The following is a 19,292-nucleotide window of genomic DNA, read 5'->3' as shown; positions in this document are numbered from 1 at the left end:
ACTAGGGGATCTTGGGCACATTCCTTAACCTTTCTGTGCCTCAGGATCCACATCTATACATCAGAGGTAACCACTGTACCCATTAATCACTGTGAGGACTGAATGACTTAATATACAAAACGTACACAGGACAGTGCACAGTAAGTGCTGTAGAAGTATTATCTGGTGTTAACACTAAGGAAGGAAAGTGTCTTGCATGTAATAAGGACTTGATACATGTTAACTCTCATCATCATTAGTAGGGATGCGACCAATAATATTTGCTTTTTTTCTCCTGAGAGTCAAAAAAGTTACCCTTAACAGTTAGTTGTACACCAAGTTCTGGCTTCGACTGTGCAAGTGAGTTGGCTCACTTGTTTTGTTGAGATGCGTGTGTTCCAGGAGGACAGGAGTCTTATTTTTGAGCTTTCTTGCTATAATTGGTAGAATAATCTTCCTGGCCTTAGAAGGAAATTTGCACATTGCTCGGCATGTGTGTGTGCATATTAGTTACTTAGGTAAAAGGAATGTCACTAAAAATTAGCGTTTGTCCATTGTGAATTGAAGTGATGATTAGTAATGTACCATCTATTCTTACTCTAGTTACTTATTGGAAGAACCCTAATGCTCCCCAGAAAAGCTCTCCAGTCACAGGACATTAGTACAGAAGGGGTGACATGTCTGAGAGATGCAGACAATCTTCTCTAGATGTGGCTGTAGCTATAGCACAGCTCATTAATTAGATCAGCAGGCCTAATCAAACTAGGTAGTGAGAGAAGACAGATGGAGGGACAGTCGGCTGCCTTATTGTAGGGGATGGGAGAAGGGAGCTTTGGCCCCTGTGCCTTCTCATCATGGGTTGGGCAGTCCTCAGCTTTCACTGCCATGATGGAAAGGGGTGAGATGGAGCTGCTCACATAGCTGGCTCTGCAATGTTGCCTTCTGATAGAAACAAAAGGAAAGGAAGAGAGCCAGTCAGTACTTTCAGAGTCCACTGCCAGGGCCCTAACACTGGGGTTCAAGAAGCATTCTGACGCTATATGCAAAACTGGTATGCATATGGATTCTTCTGGGTGGAGGCAGAGGTCCATGCTATTTATCCAATTCTCAGATGGATCCTGAATCGCAAGAGACCAATGCCTTCAGTCCAACACAACAAGCCAGGAGTTTTATTGCTGTCATAAAGGGGTGACTGCTGCAGGAGGGTGGGACCAAATTTTGAGGTCCTGGTTTGGGACCGCCATGTGGCAAGGGATATTTCACTATCTGCAGGTTGGAGAAGTTAGCATCCATCAGGAGGGTCTGGGTTTCCAGAGACAAAGGCAAGATGCATTTGACAACCCTCTCTCCAGCCACGAACCTGCCATTCTACTGAGGGTCAGTAGCTACCCATTGCCACTTCCCTACATTCCTGCACATTCCCATCCATCCTCATCAAACATTCCCACCAAACACTACCCTCCGCTGCAGCCTTGCAACACGCATAAATAGAGTGCAATTAGTTAGAAGTCTCCTCCTGAAGTGCAGGAATCAGGTCTTTGGTATTTATGCATGGCCAGTACCCTACACGATGTTTGCCACTTACTTAATGTTCAATAATTGTTTATTGAAGTCAAACGAATTCAATTGGGTTGGCTAGCCTTGAGGGACGGGGCATGATTCATAATGTCTATGAGCAATTATACTCCATAGTTTTCAAAAATGAAATTTTGGAAACTGTTTCAAGTTAATTTGTCTAATTATGAAAAGCCAAGGGAAATTATCCGCAGATACTTCTAAAGAAGAAAGATAGGGTAATTTGCAAAGGGCACGAATTCTGCAAAGATTTTGCTCCTCAGCCGCTATAAAGTATGAGAGAGAGTTAAGAACTTAGAAAACTGTGAAATGAACAGAACTCGTCTAATTTCAGTGAAGCAATTATAGATGTTTCTGAGGATACATGAAAAAACCCAAATGTGGTTACTATAGTAGTAAATTGGTCTCCAAGAAACTCTTTCATTTTCTCTAGAAAAATAAATAATTTTCTACCATAGAGAAACCAAATGATAAGAAAAATAACCCGCAAAGAAACACAAATGTATCTGGAAAGAAAAACGATCCGTGAGCAAAAACTGTGATGGGAGGAAAAAAAAAAAAAAAAGAACAAAACAAGACTAAACCACTTACGTGAATGAATGGATGCCAATTTTTAAATAGCGAATTTTACAGGGTTATTAAAATGATGAGTGTTTTTCCGAATTTCCTTAGTGGTGAAGAAAATGGGATATTTTATTAAACAGAAAGGGAATTTATCCCAAGTAAGATACAGGCATTAAAACACATATCGGCTGAGAAGCCCAGAGCTGATTACACGAGCTACATTTTTAGGTTGGTCCACATATGGCAGACAGATGACTAAGCTGATGGGAAGGCGAGGAAGATTTTCTAATACTTGAACTTCCTCATTAGTGAGAAATGCATTATTTCCAAATTCTGGTTTAATGAGTTGGAAGGTATCTCCACGACCGACTGCATTTCATCTCTGCGAATTGCACGAGGCTTGCTTTGCTTAAAAGAAAGCACCTTGTTACCTTTTTTAAAAAAGATGTTAATCATTTATTCATGAGACACATAGAGAGAGGCAGAGACACAGGCCGAGGGAGAAGCAGGCTCCCCGAGGAAGGGCCCGATGCGGGACTCGATCCCAGGACCACGGAGTCACGCCCTTGGGCCACCCACTGAGCCACCCAGGGGCCCCACCTTGTTACTTTTTACACAGATAAATGGACTGTGCTGAGGTGGAAGGGAGCACCTTCAGGACTGCTGCTCGCCGTCTCAGTGGCGTCCAGGGCCCGAGTTTCTCTGGCTAGACAATCCCTTGGATCCTGGCACATGCCCCCAAGGGTCTGATGGGGGGTCTCGTCTGTCTTGGGGGGTCCGCGCTGAGTGCCCTGGCCGTGGCAGCAAGTGCAACTCCCCCTAGAACTTTCTAGAAAGCGGCACAGTGTGATCTGCTACTGCCAGCCAGCACCTCCTCCTCCTCCCCCTCTCGTTTCCCTCCTCCAGGCCTCATAAGGAGTGGAGAGAGGGACCTTCGGCGTTGTCAGAAGGGCCGAGATCCAGGGAGAAGTTCCTTCCTCTCCTCTGGGGTGGGGCCCAGCAGACAACCCAAAGAGTGGCTGGTCTTACTGGCGCCAGGCCCCCGGGCACGGTACTGTGCAGTGCGGTGGCTCCGCGGGATGCCCTCCTTTCCTGCCACCAGAGAATTCATGGATGAGCTCCATGGGAGAGCCATGGCACACGGGACCGATGACACACGACGAGTCGGCAGCCAAGGCCAGGCAGAGGAGCAGCCACAGCTGACTTAAGGGGGAGGCGGCTCTAACGTGGGCAGTTTGGCAAGAAGGCCTCGGCTCTCTATTGCCCTGCGGGCCTCTGACCCAGGGGCTGGTCTTGACAAGCCAATGGGAGTTTTAAGGACCCGAAGAACTTCATGATGGTTAAAGAGCACCCGTGCTTTCCATTCTGAACAGCACAACCTCTTTATCAAGTATGTGGGCATGGTGCAGGGATCGCCAAGAAAATGCTATTGATGACTTTAGGATCTTCTGAAACAAGGGCTGACCAGCTTTCCCTGTAAAGGGCTCGAGAGGCGTCGGTCACAAGCACTCAAGCTCTGCTACTGTAGGGAGAAAACACTGAGACAACACATAAATGATGGCGTGTGACTGTTTTCACATTATTTATGGACTCTGGAACTTGAATTTCACATGGATTGCATGTGTCACAAAATATTCTTCTTTTATTTTTTTCCCAACCGTTTAAAAATGGTAAAACCCATTCTTAGCTCATGGGCTGTGCAGGAACAGGTGGCAGGCTGGATGTGGACTGTGAGCTGTCGTTCATTTAGTCAACACATCCTGGCTGAGCCCTGCTACATAGAAAGTTCTATAGAGACTTTGTTTATGGTGAGGTCACTTGCTTCAAAGTGCATTGAAGCAGAAGGAAAAAAATGGTTAGGAGAAACATCTCTCTAGATGCCCTGGTAGGATTGCTGGGAAATGATCCCGCTTTTGGATGGTTTTTGCGCTGGCTGTGTCCTACAGCGAGCAAGTCAGCCCCAGCACCCCAAAAATGCCACCTTCATTCTACCATCCTCCGGGCACCCAGATGAACAGAACTGATTATAGAGGGGTGCGCCCAGGGGAGAACAAGAGAACCCCGTGGCCTGCCCTCAGGCCCAAACAAGGCACTCCAAGATTCAGGCCTACCGAAGGCTCAGAGCCTGCCTGGATGAGGTCTGTCCACAAGCATCTCGAGAGAAAAGGGGCTCCAGATGGTAACCTTGCCACTCCCTTCCCAGGGCTTGAAAATACAGAGTCACTCCTGATTCTTGCATTCCTGGCCCCCAGGAAAATTGAAGGTGTCCCCAGGTCTCATTCCTGATGCAGGGTAAGTCTGACGGAGCATGGTCAGTGACTGCTCACATGGATGAACAGCCTGGGGAGGAACCCTTGGGAGATGTGGACGCCCCACGAAGACTTGGCCAGCCAGCTGCAAAGCCTCCATGATAGTGGGTCTACACTGTAAGGTAGGGTGACCAACCCTTCTGGAACTGAGAGGCATCCCGGGATGTGGGCCTTGCTGGGCTTCAACGGGAACGGTTGCTCACCCTTAAAGTAAGCCTCTTCTATTTCTATTTCTCTGTCTTTTTACCCCTCTCCCAGTCCTCCCAAGGAAGCGGGACCCTCCAGGGTTTCTCTGAGAAGCAGAAGCAGAACAAACCTTGGGAAAGAAACTTTCTCTTGAAAGCCCCTGAAACACTCCACTTAATGCCTTTTCAAAGTGTAGATGTAGTTTTGTTTTTTGGGGTTTTTTTTTTTAAGATGTAGTTTTAGATTTTTTTTTTTTTAGATGTAATAGCTTTAGCTTCTGCTGCAATCTTGCTTGAAAAAAATCAGTATATAAAAGACAGGTGTCACCCACCCATCATTCCTCAACACCCCGGGAGCCCAAGTGGATCCACTCATACAATAGGCATAGCCTCATTTCTAACTTGTAATGACCCGTTTTTGCCCTAAGTACACTGTGGGAGAATAACTCCAGGGGGCTTCAAGAATCTTTTGACCAATATTTTAACATCACATAAAATATTTTCTGCTGCTCCACTAAGAGTATCACACGACAAATTATTTACATCTATGATCAAGCTAAACCAACAAACCAAGCACATTTTTAAACAGTCATATCCTTGACCTATTTATCCTTTTGCTTCGGTTGATGATTCACAATTCAGTAATGAATCACTCAGTCAAGTATGAAAAATCAGTGAACTGTATGTTTGTGTATCCATGAGATTATATAAAATTACTCATCACTTATACGGAATTCGGGTATTGCATTTTGATCCCCTTGATGAGGCAATATCAACGTGTCAGTAATTTTGGAAGGGGAAGAAAATGCAACCTTTGGATAGAGCAATGGAAGTAGGAGTCAAGGAGCGTTCCAGCTGAGGCACAGGCACCCTGGCTGTTAACACAGAACGGGCAGTTAGGTGTTTTGTCTTTAGGGGGCCTGTTTCTATTTAGAGGTCAGTGTCAGCCCCGTCAAGGTGAACGGCAGGGACTTGTGATGCTGCCCCACACTGGCTCACGGGAAGCCCTTCCTCCAGGGCCCGAGGTCTGCCTTTGCAGCAGGACAGGGCCCAGGGGAGTCACGCACCTGACCAGGTCGATGACCCGCTCCCTCGGCGCAGCGCTGACTGGCTCATCGTTAATCATTACAATCTGATCTCCCGGGATCAGCTTGCCTTCGGAGGGGCCACCTGGAGACAAATGAGAACGAAGCGCAGGTGAGAAGACCATCGCCAATCCCTCCGAGTCCTTCTCGCCCCATCACCATTCATTGTAAGCGCCGGGCACTGTCTGCCAAAACAAAACCCAACCACCCGTTCAAGTTCTACACAGTCATCCTTCCCAACCCTGGTTGGACATTAGGAAGAACTGGGGAGGGGGGGCTGGCTGGTTTGGTCGGCAGAGCACGTGAATCTTGATCTCAGGGTCATGAGTTCAAGCCCCACATTGGGAAGAGAGAGGAAAAGAAGGAAGGGAAGGAAGGGAAGGAAGGGAAGGAAGGGAGAAAAGAAAGAAAGAAAGAAAGAAAGAAAGAAAGAAAGAAAGAAAGAAAGAAAGAAAGAAAGAAAGAAAGAAAGAAAGAAAGAAGAAAGAAGAGAAGAAGGAAGGAAGGAGAAGGAAGGAAGGAAGGAAGGAAGAAGAAAGAAAGAAAGAAAGAAAGAAAGAAAGAAAGAGAACTAGAGAGCTCTGGGCAAGCTCCAGAGACCCAGGCTACACTCCGGCCTATTAAATCAGATTCTCTGGAGGTGGGAATCAGACATCATTATTTCTCTAGAACTTCCCAGGCAGGCTTGAGACACAGCAGCCTAGCAGAGCCTGTCACACTTTAACGGGCACACATGACCCTGGGGACTTTGTTGCCCTGCAGACTCATTCAGGAAATTTGGAGGAACAATGGGTGAGGCAGTGTGCTTCTTGCCAGCTCCCAAGGGCTCTGGAGGCTGTTGGTCAACTGATGATACTTTGAGTATGGAAGCCCCTAGAACGTATTGCCCCTGATGGATGACCAACTACGTGCAGCCAAAGCTGCCATAACCTGGGCACTCCTGGATTTGAACAAAGCCTCGTTTACACAACTAGGGAGGCCACATACTGTGGGGAACCGAGAGGCCCCTGTATTATGTGCTTCTGGGGAGGGTTCAAGAAGTGGGAGCGTCTTCAATCATCCATGCCTAAAAGGTGGGGGGAAGGAAGCAGAGCTAAGGCGGGGATGGTTAAGGAAGCAGCAAATACTCTTATCAGCTGGGGGATGAGGATGTTTTATTATTTTTGTGGCTGGGACCATGCCTGTGTGTGTGTGTGTGTGTGTCCATGCTCACACAAGATGCCAGATGGCTTTTGTTTTGGTCTTGACCCACCATGGTCTTTGTTGCTTGTGTTGGCAAGGGCGTAGGGAACTTATATTTGTTGAGCATCTATTATGTACCAGGCAAGGGGCTAAATGCTTTGCCTAGAATCCCGCTGACACTTTGATCCCTTCCATATAATAAGATGCCTCAGGCTCACACAGGTTGAAGAACTGGACTAAAGGGTAGAACAGGGTCCCAGCTTAGGTCTGTGGACTCTTTCAAGTTCAGGTGGCCAGCATCTCTTTTGAACTTGCTCCTATAATTTAAAAACTGATCATTGCCAGGTCCCTCAATACATAAAGCCACAACTGCATGAAGCATACATCCAGATTAAATAAAACCTATAAATATCAACTATCTACTGGTCTAATGTAATTACCTCCCAAATATTGATGGGGTACTATAATTTCATTTCCAGGTCTGTCACTGGGTAGTAAGTGCAGCTGAAACATTATCTTTCAAATATTATTGCTATTACTTTATTTAGTAATTGGAATGAACATTTCACACCCAGAGATGGGATCTCGAAGTAATTCAGATGCTTCCCACCCACCCAGACACTTGGCATTATGTGTCACTCAAGCTGGAGGATAAACAAATCTTTCTGGGTAGTAAAAAAGTGGGGAAAACCTTAATATTTCCTCATATCAGTGATAAAAAAATATTCACTTCGAGATGTGGAAACTGAGATTCAGTGTTTGCACACATAAGAAAATTTGAAAATCACTTGAGAGAGTTTATATAACCATTGGATTATCTGCAAACATTCACTCAAATTCAGTCCAACAAATGGTTAGAAATCAGATGCTGATCAAATACAGAAAAATTTTCACACTAATTGGCTAATGGATTTTAACTACTTTCCTGGGAAAACCACTTGCAGATTAATAGGACGTACATTTACATCTGACCTATGCTTCTTTGGCCAAATGGAAATATTCTTGTTTAATCGAGCAACTAAAACCAAGAATTTCAGGGGAAGCAGGACGGTTCCATCCAGAATATGAAGCAGAGACATACTTCAGGGAATTGTCTTGTGCCTTGTGCTCTGAAGGCTGGGCTGTCGAGCACAAAAAATCTGGTCATGCCACAGAAATCATTTGAGACCTCAGCAGTCATTTTTATGAAAGACACAACTTATTCGACCAGTATTTTCACACCTAAGAATGACTGGTAACAGTACTGTTTGACTTGTTTTCACTTTTGTCCACTATTCTCAAAATTGTCGAGTATTAGGTGTTAGTGGAGGACCAAGGAGAGTGGAGGGTGAAAAAGGAAAGAGGTTGAAGGAGGAGTGAAGCAATACAAGAAAATACAAAACAATACTCAAATCTCCAGTCGGCTCTAGGGAGGACCTAGTCTTTAGAGAATCTCAGAACCAGAGAGGTTATAGTGTCCCATTATCAGAAAGCAGCATGTCAAATGTTAACCCACTTAGGGAAAAAAAAGGTGTACACACCCACCGATTATACATCATATATCTCATACATATGATACGTAACATATGCATATGCACGCACAGAACTGTCTCCTCTATGTACGTGTTACTAATGGTTCACTCCGAGGACTAGCAGCTCAGGGCGACTTTTGGTTTTAACTTTCTCCTCTATACGATCTACGTTGTAGGATTTTTACAACGCATATGTAATATTTTGTTATCACAGCAGGCGACAAATCTCTTTCATTTTCAGAATGAAATTCTAAATTGCGTAGAGCTCAACAATCCCACACAGAGAACTGAGGTGGGACCTGGGGCTAGTAAAATAAAAAGCTGGGCAAACAGGACCAAGTGGTGTGGTGAGTCAGTGGTGGGATAGAAAAGGAAGCCTCTTCTGCCTGAACAAGTCTGTGAAGTGGTTGACCGTGTTTGCAGCGCTCACCCTGGGCCAGAATGATATCAAATAATGAAAAATACTATTAACTTTTGAGATCTATACTACTCAGTAGATGCCTTTCAATTTCCTTAACTGGCAGACTCAGAAGCCCAAATATTTTAGAGTTCAGTAATAATAACAATAAATATGTTTTGGAATGGGAAGCATGTACCTGGTGCTCTTTTTAAACTATTTTTTCAATTTTAAAAAATCTTAATTCGGTTCAAGTCAGTGTACCACCTTCATTTCAGCTCCTTCACTGCCAAACCTGGGGGCAGGAACTGCGTCACTTCTCTGCCTTCTCTTTGCCTGGAATGATCAAGGTATAAAGGTTTCTGCTGCACCCAGACTTTATTTTTATTTATTTATCTATTTAAAGATTTTATTTATTCATGAGAGACACAGACACAGGTAGAGGGAGAAGCAGGCTCCCTACGGGGAGCTCGATGCAGGATTCGATCCCAGGATCCCGGGATCATGCCCTGAGCCAAAGGCAGAAGGTCAACCACTCAGCCACCGAGGTGCCCCTGCACTCAGACTCTGAACTTCACATTATCCTTATTTTTCTTGATCTTGACAGGTTTGGAATCCCTTCGCCTGGCCAAGAGCAGAGGGTCTCTGATTCCTTCAATTTTTCGAGGCATGGTGAGGAGGGGAGCAGGGGACTGTATGGCTGACACAGCAACTGGCAAGACGGGAGGGCAGAGAAAAGGCACCTGCACTCTTATAATGTATTTTGTTCTCTCCCGAGCCCTTAAAGACAGATACGAGTATGGTCCCCATTATTCAGGTGATGTAGAGAAGTGTCCATCAAACTGAAATGCAAAGGAATTAAGGCGGAAGCTAAAAACAATCTAATAGGGGGCAGAGACGAGCTCGGAGTGCATCACACCCAGGCGCTCTGCGTGGCACCACAGGACTGTACCACTGTGACTCTGTTACCGGTTTGCCCAGCCCGGGGGAGGAACGGCATGCAAGGGAATTTCCTTTTAATGTGAAAATAAATCCAATACAAGTCCATTAAAACGAGCACATAGATGCGTATCTTGAAGAAAGAAATCATTAAAAGAGCCTTGTTTCTGGAAAGGCAGAGGGCAGCCCACTTCGGGCAGTTGCATCCCCAGGGCAATGTTCAACTGTGTTGAGAGTCGAACGTGTGTATAGTCTGATAAAAAAAGACGGAGGTGAAGGACATTAATGATCTGATCACGCTGCAGAACAAGAGACCGGCCACGGCGTGTATGAGTGGGCCACTGCCGCGTAACAAACTGCCCTCAAACGCCGTCGGCTGGCCGACAGTCGTCACTGCTTCTCAGGCAGATGGGCCTTTGGGATGACCACAGACCAGCTGGTGCAGGCCAGGCCACGTCTACCTCCACACGGCAGGCCCGTAGTGCCACGTGTTCAAATGGGAGCTCGGGCTGAACAGGTGACAGCCACATGAGGGAAACGCTCCCATCCCATCACGCCCATGACAGAAACCCGATCGAGCAGGTCAAGCGTGCAAGCACCTCTCAAGCCCCCCGAGTGTCATCTCTGCTAATATGCCATCGGCCAAAGTCAGTGACCCGGGCCGGCTCCGCAGCCTCGGGGTGGAGAACTCTATTGGGCCTCGACTCAGGAGAGAAGAGCGCATCTACAAAGAACGATCCAACCGCTCCCATGACTAAAATCCTTCTGCGACTTAAATGTCACTTTCTGCCTTTCTTTTCCCCCCACTAAGGGGTTTATCGGGAACTTAGTGAAATCCAGTGCAGCGCCTGCCTCTTTTGATGTGCATTCCTACTTTAAGAAGTGGGTCATTTCCATGGTTACAACTGATAGATCAGTGTTTTCCTAAGTCAAAAGATACGATGCATTTGGTAACTGAAACCCGGTTCACACCCAGATGTTGGAAGGACTCCGCGAGGCTCCACAGCCGGACAGGGAGCAGTAGGTGGCGGGTGACCCCAGGGGCCCGGGAGTGGCCCGGGTGCTTACCTGGTGTCACGGAGCGGACGACCACTGGCTTTTCACTCCCGGCCACGAAGCCAAAGCCCAGCACGGGGTCCCTCCTCATCTCCACCCTCCGAGGGGCCGGAGGGAGGATTTGGCAGCTCTCTAAGCGAGGGTCGTCAAACGGGATGCCCTGCGTCATGTGACTGTGGGAAAAGGACACACAAAGGAAAAGTGGCATTAGCGTAAGCGCTTGGCAGTGGCTTGGCAATCGCATCCCCTCTCCCGTTTCAAAACTTTCTGCTCCCTGTCTGGGAGAGCGTGGGGAAGACATGGGAAGGCACGTGGTCATGCTTCTCGCCTGCCCTCCTTAATTCCTTGAAATCGCTAGAGCCGCTTCTGCTTCAGGCTTTTGCACTGGCTGTTCCCCCCCAGCTGGCATGCTGATCCTGCAGCTATGTGTGTGGCACGTGCTCAGCGCTCTCCAGCCTCTGCTCAGGCGTGGCCCTCCGGCCACAAAGTCGCACTCGGCAAGCCTGCTCCCCCGCACCCACGAACCCCGTACCCTCTTCTACTTTTTTGCTCTTAGCGCTAATCGCTTGCTAATGTGCGATAAAATAAGACTTCTTTTGATCGTTTGGCTCTCCACACTGGAATGTAAGCTCCACGAGGGCAAGGAACTGGGTTTCCTTCACTCATTTATCCCGGCTGCCTGCAACAGTACCTGTCCCAGAGTGGATTCGCAATAAATAATTGAGTGAACCGAGAGAGAGAGAGAGAGAGAGAGAGAGAGAGAGAGAGAGAGAATTCTTTGTGGAACACTATCGATTTATAACTGGTGTGCTGAGAAAGAGCCTCAGAGGATTCGGGATACTCAGTAAGTAGGGTCTATGGCTTCTGGCTCCAGTGGAAGTGAAGTGATGGGAATCCTACTGGTGGTGATAGGTTATCCTAGCGTCAGCCGCATTTCCCCCTTTCCAAAAAAGATGAGAAATGAACTCTTGGCATTTATTTTCTGGAGACATTTTCAAATGATTTAAATGAATCTCTTTGTTCACCACCTAACCTCAGAAGTTTTATCAGTCGTCTAAACTCAAAATAAGTGTGGCGTTCACACACTTTCAAAATGCACCCACAAAGATCTCATTGGATGCACAAAACAAGCTGGGAAGGAAGGAGCCAGGCCGGTGTTATTATCTGCATTACCCCCGGACGGAAGCTGATGTCAAAATAGCAGCTTATTGTCCCACAGGGCCCATGCCTCGTGTGCCAGAGTATCGTGTCAAAAACCCACTCGTGTGACTTTTCATGCAGTCTTCACCATTGTCCAGTAATCAGGGCAGCCTTTTTTGAGGGAAGAGTTATTAGTCTGAACGCTAGAAACCTCTTTTAAGAAATGTAAGGCATTGTTATTTCAACAACACGGACTTCATTCAAGTTTTTGGTTCTCTAATGTTCAATAAGTAAAAGAAGATCATTTCTAAATACCTTGAAAGATGCTATTCTATATGCCACGTAGACAATACATTGTTCCAATGGGGAAAAAAAAAAAAGACGACGACTGGGAAGGATGAATTCTTGTGGTCTTTTTGTGTAATTAATAAGATTTGAGAAAAATGAACGGAAACCCTCCAGGATTCTGTGCTATAGGCATATACCACTGACTAAGAAAATAAAAGTTTAAAATCCCCTTTAATCAGAAAGGAGGTGTCTTCATTTAGCAGCTCGCAGTCTGGAATGCTCAGAGGGAGAGAAGCGTTGAGAGCTAACGTGGTATGCGCTGCCCGCTGACACTCATCTGTTACCCGATCCCATCTTCAGAACACCCCACAGCACCGGCAGTTTGACCCCACGGCACCCTCGTTGCCAACGCCAAAAGCAGGAAGAATAACTGGGTCAAGGTCGCACGCTTCTCAGAGGTAAGCCAGGTGCAACTCACACCAGGTCTCCCAAGTGTCACGCGCTTGACCAGCTACATGATTTGCAATGACAGTGCAAAACCAAAACACGGGACCCCCTCATCCAAACGTAATTAAGGACTTCAAGGCAGCAGAATGTGCACCCTTGCCCAGGGCCCCGGGGGATGTCCTGGGTCACGCACCCGAGAAGCTCGCCCCGGTAGTGTACTAGCTCCAGTGTCCCACCACCATTCCAGGCACGACCAGGCTCTGAGGGGTGGTGTTATAGGGTCAAAGGGGAACGGAGTTCTTCTGTGCTGCTGCAGGTGTTTGGCGGGAGCCAGAGGGGAGGCATGGCTACCGTGGTGGGCCATGTGCTCCGGATGAAGGGAGGTGAGCAGGCCACCTGGGGGCATGAGGTCACATGAAGAAGGCCAGCAGTCTCCAGGACAGAACTCAAGGCCCTGATTAAACCAGCAAAACGGATGCGGAGTGAGCCCCAGCGTCCAGGACCAGAGCCTCCACTGGGCTCCTGGCAGGGAGGGCCTGAGTCATATGGAACAGGTCAGGATGCTGGGACCAGAAACTGCTCCCCAGGGAGGCCTCGCTGGTGGGAACGTGACCCCTGACATGGATCCCTCCCAGGCCTGTCACAGGCATGGCTGTGTGTACCTGGGGGAGGAAGGAGCCACTGGGGCATGGGGGACACTGTTCTGTTGTCCTGTCTTCCTTACAAGAGAGCATCTCAGAGCAGGCTCTTCTTGAGCTACTTGCTGTTCATCCCCAGATGGAATAATGGGAAAAAAGAGAAGGGGATGCCCACCGTTTTAGGGTCTGGCCTTCAGCTATTAATTGGCATCATAATCCACAGAAGACATATTCTAAATGAAGAAGGTTGGAGACGTGAAACCACCAGCTCATGGTCACCCTTGTTGCAGAACAGAGAACCGAACCCTGGTTGGCTGAACTCTCAATTCCAAGTGTAGAAAGGAACTGGGGAAGGCTTTGCCCTGTGCCACTGCCGGTCTGGGAAAAGCTTCCAGCACCCGTTTCCAAACTTGGCTGCACATTAGAACCACCCAGAAAGGATTAAAAAGTCCTAATGCCCAGGTTTCGCTCCAGACCATCACATCAGAATATCCGGGGGTGTTTGGCAGGATGGATTTTGAAAGGAACTCTGGGGGATTCCAAAGTGAAGCAAGGACGAGGGACCATTCCCTGCTCAGGGAGGGGTGGCTACTGGCTCTGCTTCGAGGCAACAGGAAAAAAGACACAAACGATGTGCTGGACCACTTCCTCCAGCATCTACTGAAGTGCAGGTTAGGATATTGAAAGCATTTATCGCTTGATTATCCTCTTCCCACCGCATGATAGAGTAATAGCCTCCAATTCTTAATTCATCATTCATTCAATAACTGTAATATTGTTATTTTATTAATACCTGACATTTATTAAACACTAATTTCATGCTAAGCAATTTTTGAAATTATTTCCATATGTTAGTTCATTTAATTCTCTGAAACAACTCCATAATGCATTCATTTAGTCAACAAATACTTATTGAACGCCCACAGGCTTCTTGCTTCCAGGGATTCAACAGGAACCAAAACAGAGTAAAAATAATAAAATGTTCACTCTGGTGTTCTGAGACAGAAAATGAACTAAGAAATTAGGAAGACGTATGGCATATCAGGTCTTTACAAGCACTGAAGAGAAAAATAATGCCGGGAGGAAGAGCGGGGAGCCACTGGGTGGGGACACTTGGGGGTTCCATCAGGGGTCAGATAAGTATCTGGGGGAGGAGTGTTCTGGGCAGAGAGACCACCAAGTGCAAAGGTCCTGAGAAGGGCTGTGCCCTGTGACAGTGTGTCTAGGGGACAGCCGGGAGGCCAGGATTCCGAGGTAGGGGTAAATAAGGGAGGGGGTGTGAGGGGGTGATACAGGCAGCCTCTGGAAGGCTCTGAGTGGAGAAGTGATGTGATTGCGAGCTACCCCACAGAGAACAGACGGGGGAGGCACCGGTGGAGCAAGGAGAGCTTTTCAGGGCCTACTGCATCCCTCCTGAAAGAAGAGCACGGTGGCCTGCACCAGGGTGAGAGGGGCAGGGAAGGCAAGAAATCGCTGGGGTTTTAACATATTTGGAGGCCACTCCGACAGGGCCCGGACTCCTACTCTGGAACCTCCTTCCTGCACACATAGGATGTTTAACTGAGGGTGGACATATGAGCACACTGTCTAATGCAACTTCGAGGTCCTGATGTCTGTAGATCGCAGGAGCCATTTTTTTCTTTGAGGAGCTAACACCTATGGTCTACCCAAGAGACCCACACATGCATCCACCCAGGTACAGGGCAAGCGTGAGACTGCTGCGGTGGTCTGCACTGAGACTGTGGCGACTGTCTACAGCCGAATCCTGAGCACCCCCCACCTCCTAGCAGCGGGCCCCGTACAAACTACCTCCTGACTCGGTGCCTCAGTTTCTGCATCTGGAAGATGGCGAGACTAACAGTCACAATCGCCTAAGACAGTTGTGAAAATGAAATGAATAGGAGTGAAGCGCTTAGCACAATGCCTAGCACACAATCAGTAATCAAAAAGCAATAGTTCTTCTTTTCATCTCTTAGAGCCAATGAATAGAAAGGAATAGGTTTCACATATGATGAACTCATTCACTCTTAAAATATGAAAACAAGGGGTGCCTGGGGGGGGGCTCAGTTGGTGAAGCATCTGCCTTCAGCTCAGGTCATGATCCCAGGGTCCTGGAATTGAGGCTCACATGAGGGTCCCTACTCAGTGGGGAGTCTGCTTCTCCCTCTGCCCCAGATTGTGTTCTGTCAAATAGATAAATAAAATCTTTTTTAAAAAATGAAAACAAATTCAGTATTGTTTTAAATGCCGATAGGCGAACTCCCAGTGAAATGCCACACAAATCCTAGCTAAGCTCTGAGACCTTTAGTTTGAAAAATCTTATCAAATGCAATGACACAATAAACACAACTATAAACTGATACACATGAGGCAAAACTACAACAGAATACAGACAAAGAAGAAGGAATAAAATCCAGGCTGTCTGAGGATTAAATCAGGAAGTTTTCCTTTGCCACATTTTGAGAACCCTAAGTAAACATCGAATCTAGGGCCGGGGCAGGGACCCACGTCATGGGACAATGAGAAGCGCCACTTATGTTCAGAGGAGCCTGCACTTTCAGCTCAGATGCTGCCACCAGCTGTGTCCACAAAGTGACATTGGGCTACATCCATTCAGGGTTCTTTCCCCATCCAAATACCATTTGAAACTCACAATCGAATGTGTATTTTGTGGTTGATGTTTGTTCCAGTGTTTTTGTTTTTGTTTACAATTTTTTACTCTGTTTTGTTTGCACTTGAGGATACCCTTCCAATTGCATTTTTAGTCTTGCGCGACAAGTGGGGTTTTCAGAAGTTACTTAAAATAATCAACCTGTCTTTGATCTCCCCCATGAAACATCATTTTGTGGTTTGTATTAAGGTAAGCACTTTTTGGCTCCCTCTTCGTGGTATTTTTTACAACGAAGCTTGAGTCCTTTTACAATGAGCTGAGAAAGCAACATCTTCTTTACCTGCTCAACATGCTTCAGTGAATTCTGATGCTAAGAACAGAAGAACACAACTGATGAGACACACAAACTTCCAGCCCCTGCCCCCAACCTTCTGCAAGACACACATAGAGACCAGGAATAGGTGACCTGAAAATCCAGGCTATGTTAATTGAGATGGAAAACATATCCACTGAGATTCAATGAACAATCTTCCTGTTTTGACTAGATTCATCCTATTTTATTTTAATAAAGATTTCTTTATTTGAGAGAAAAAGAGAGAGTGCATGAGCAGGAGTTAGAGAGAAGCAGACTCCCCACTAGGATCATGACCTGAGCCTACTGAGCCACCCCGGGGCCCCAAACAAATTCATTTCAAAAGGAATGATGGTGATCCTGCTGTCCAACCCCTCATAACAAAAGGAAATGGCTTTCCTAGTACATTGGGAGCCTTTCTTCCTCCACAGAAGTCAAAGACTGATACATCCACGCATCACAAAGAGTCACTTTGGTAGATAGAATGCTATAAGAAAACCTAAAGTGGGGACTCCTGGGTGGCTCAGTGGTTGAGCATCTGCCTTCAGCTCAGGTCGTGATCCTGGGGTCCTGGGATTGAGTCTCACATCGGGCTCCCTGCTCCATGGGGAGCCATGAATAAAATAAATAAAATATTTTTAAAAAAAAGAAAAGAAAAAGAAAACCTAAAGTGATTCCATTTTTATATATACTCATCAAAGACAGTGATGTCCTTTTATGGAATATGTGCTGAGTGGAAAGATTCTGGTAGGAAAAGCTAAATTTAGAAGTTATTACTCTTAAAACTTAAGAATGTAGGAAGATGGTAGCAGGTAGGACACCTGGGCAGTTAGGACTGGAATGAAAAGAAGTATAAATAAACAGACGGTCCAGAGTTCTACTTGGGAAGGTCATTGGCAGTGTTACTTGTCAGGGAGGGCCAGCTGTGATTACATGACAGCATGACATGTCAATACATCATATGCTCACCTTGGTAGTACTGGATTCGGTGACAGACTGAATTATTCTTTATTTGCTCCCCAAGAGGGGATCTGCCAGCCTAGACCACAGTGTTTTCCAGAGCCTCCCACTATTCGCACGGTAGATTTTGCTACTCCTTGACTCTGCTAACATCTCACAGCACAAAGCATGTCACACAGCTGAGCCCAGATGTGACAAAACAAAACAAAACAAAAACCTCTGTAGTTGCTCATGTGCTCTTGCCTCTATTTTTAAAGATTTTATTAATTAATTAATTAATTTATTTATTTATTTAATTTTGAGAGAGAGAGAAAGAGCAAAAGAGCACGAGTTGCAGGGAGAGGGGGCAGAGGGAGAAGCAGACCCCCCGCTGAGCAGGGACCCTGACATAGAGCTTGATCCCAGGACCCTGAGATCATGATCTGAACCGAAGGCCCCTGCCTAACCAACTGAGCCACCCAGGTGCCCCTGCTCTTGCATCTTTATCATCACCACGAGAAGACCTTCACAAGGCAGCTGCTGCCCTTCCAGCTTGGGCTCGAGAATGGACACACGTGGAAGAGGTCAGAGCTCACAACTCAGGAAGGAGCCAAGTGTAGCAGAGATTCCCAGCCCCCAGGCCGAAGACACGCTACTAAAGAATGACTCTAGGACACTGAATTTAGGGGATGTTTGTTATGTACCAGAAGCTCACTCATACAATCTTTAAAATAGTGATTTCAGTATTACTTAAAAACTCTGGAATTCCAGAGGTCGCAGAGGACTCTACCAACCTTATAGTCCACACCATTTATGCTCGAGTATGTTACATTTTACAAATGCTACAGACACTTCCAAAGGAAACGTCCCCCCTCATTATCTCAGCTGGCAGAACATCCACAGGAACCCGATGGACTCTTCCTCATGACTTCCTCATTTCCCTGAGCGGACGTGGGTCGCAGTGGCTCCCAAGGCAAGGGGAAGTATTCATAAGCCTTACTGTGGCCTGTGAGGGGGCCTAGTAAGGAAAGCTCTGAGCGAAAGTCCTAAGCTAGGCAAACCAGAACTCCCCAGAAGAAGCAGCAGGAAGGAAAAGGAATGCAGAAGTATGGATTATTAAAGTTGGTAGCTTACCACTGAGAGGTCAGGAAGTGGATTAGACCCCAGGATGGGTTTCCAGCAAGTCCGAATCATAATGACGTATAAGGCAAAGTAACGTACTGAAAAACATCTGAGCTTGCTTCTCATGGAGTTTTCCCCTCTACTGGGTCTAATGAAGAAGCCAGGCCGTCGGCAGCCCCCCAGCCTCAGGGAAGATGCATTTACCAGGGTCCAGGGCAAACGATGACTACCGATACCCCTCTCTTCTGACTTTTGTTTCCTGAAAGTGGGAGCACCTTGGCTAAGGAGGCAACGGCAGAGGGTACTGGGAAGTGGCAGAAACTTCAGGAGAGAGGGTGCCCGTGGTGGGCCTGACCCAACACCAACATCCCCAGGTCGAGTGTAAAGAAATGGTGGAGTCCGTGAACCTCAGGGACCTACCCAGTCTCGGGTGAGGGTCTTAGGAGCAGGTACCCATGGGCTGAGGAGCAGAGGGGCCTACTCCAATTCTGACTCTGTGAACACCCAGGGGACTTCTGAGTATTTGACGTGATCATACTCGAATTGCCAACCAGCAGGAACATAATATGACGCTCCCGCGTGACTTTAATTGTTTTGCACACATGACTTGTCTGTGCTATGTGGGAGAAAAGAAATGGAGTAAACAGGATCTCTGAGGGGAAGGAGAGAGGAGCCAGAAGAAAAGTGACTAAGCGTGGAAAGACACCATCCTGTGCAGGGACACCACGAAAGGAGCTCTGGAAACTTCTGTTAATATGGATCGAAATCCCCAGAATCTGGAGCTACATCCGCGTGCTGCATCCCACGAGGTGGGAGGCTCAGCCACTTCTCTTGTATGTCCAGGGGATTCCAGCCTTCTTATGATCTGTGGATTTTTACACCCAAAACCGATGTTTTGAGAGCAAATCTGGGCAAGCCTCTGACCTCAAGGATCAAAAAGGCTCAACCAGACGCCGCCACTGAGGACGAACTA

General features: G+C 46.9%; 1 protein-coding gene and 1 pseudogene across 3 annotated transcripts in view; both read right to left on the bottom strand.

The window, feature by feature from the left end:
* FRMPD4 (FERM and PDZ domain containing 4) overlaps positions 1-19,292 on the bottom strand; it is a 566,595-nt gene that overhangs the window by 82,563 nt on the left and 464,740 nt on the right. For all 3 annotated transcript variants that reach the window (XM_025436476.3, XM_025436486.3, XM_025436469.3), the window contains exons 3-4: positions 10,795-10,955; positions 5,680-5,782 (exon numbers count right to left, since the gene is read on the bottom strand). In XM_025436476.3, the coding sequence (XP_025292261.1) occupies positions 5,680-5,782; positions 10,795-10,955 (264 nt within the window). The remainder of the gene's footprint in view (positions 1-5,679; positions 5,783-10,794; positions 10,956-19,292) is intronic.
* LOC112652875 (60S ribosomal protein L38-like) lies at positions 9,057-9,458 on the bottom strand (annotated as a pseudogene).

Source organism: Canis lupus, chromosome X (genome assembly GCF_003254725.2).
Source record: "Canis lupus dingo isolate Sandy chromosome X, ASM325472v2, whole genome shotgun sequence".
NCBI classification, from domain to species: Eukaryota; Metazoa; Chordata; class Mammalia; order Carnivora; family Canidae; genus Canis; species Canis lupus.
This window is presented reverse-complemented; position numbering and strand designations above follow the sequence as displayed.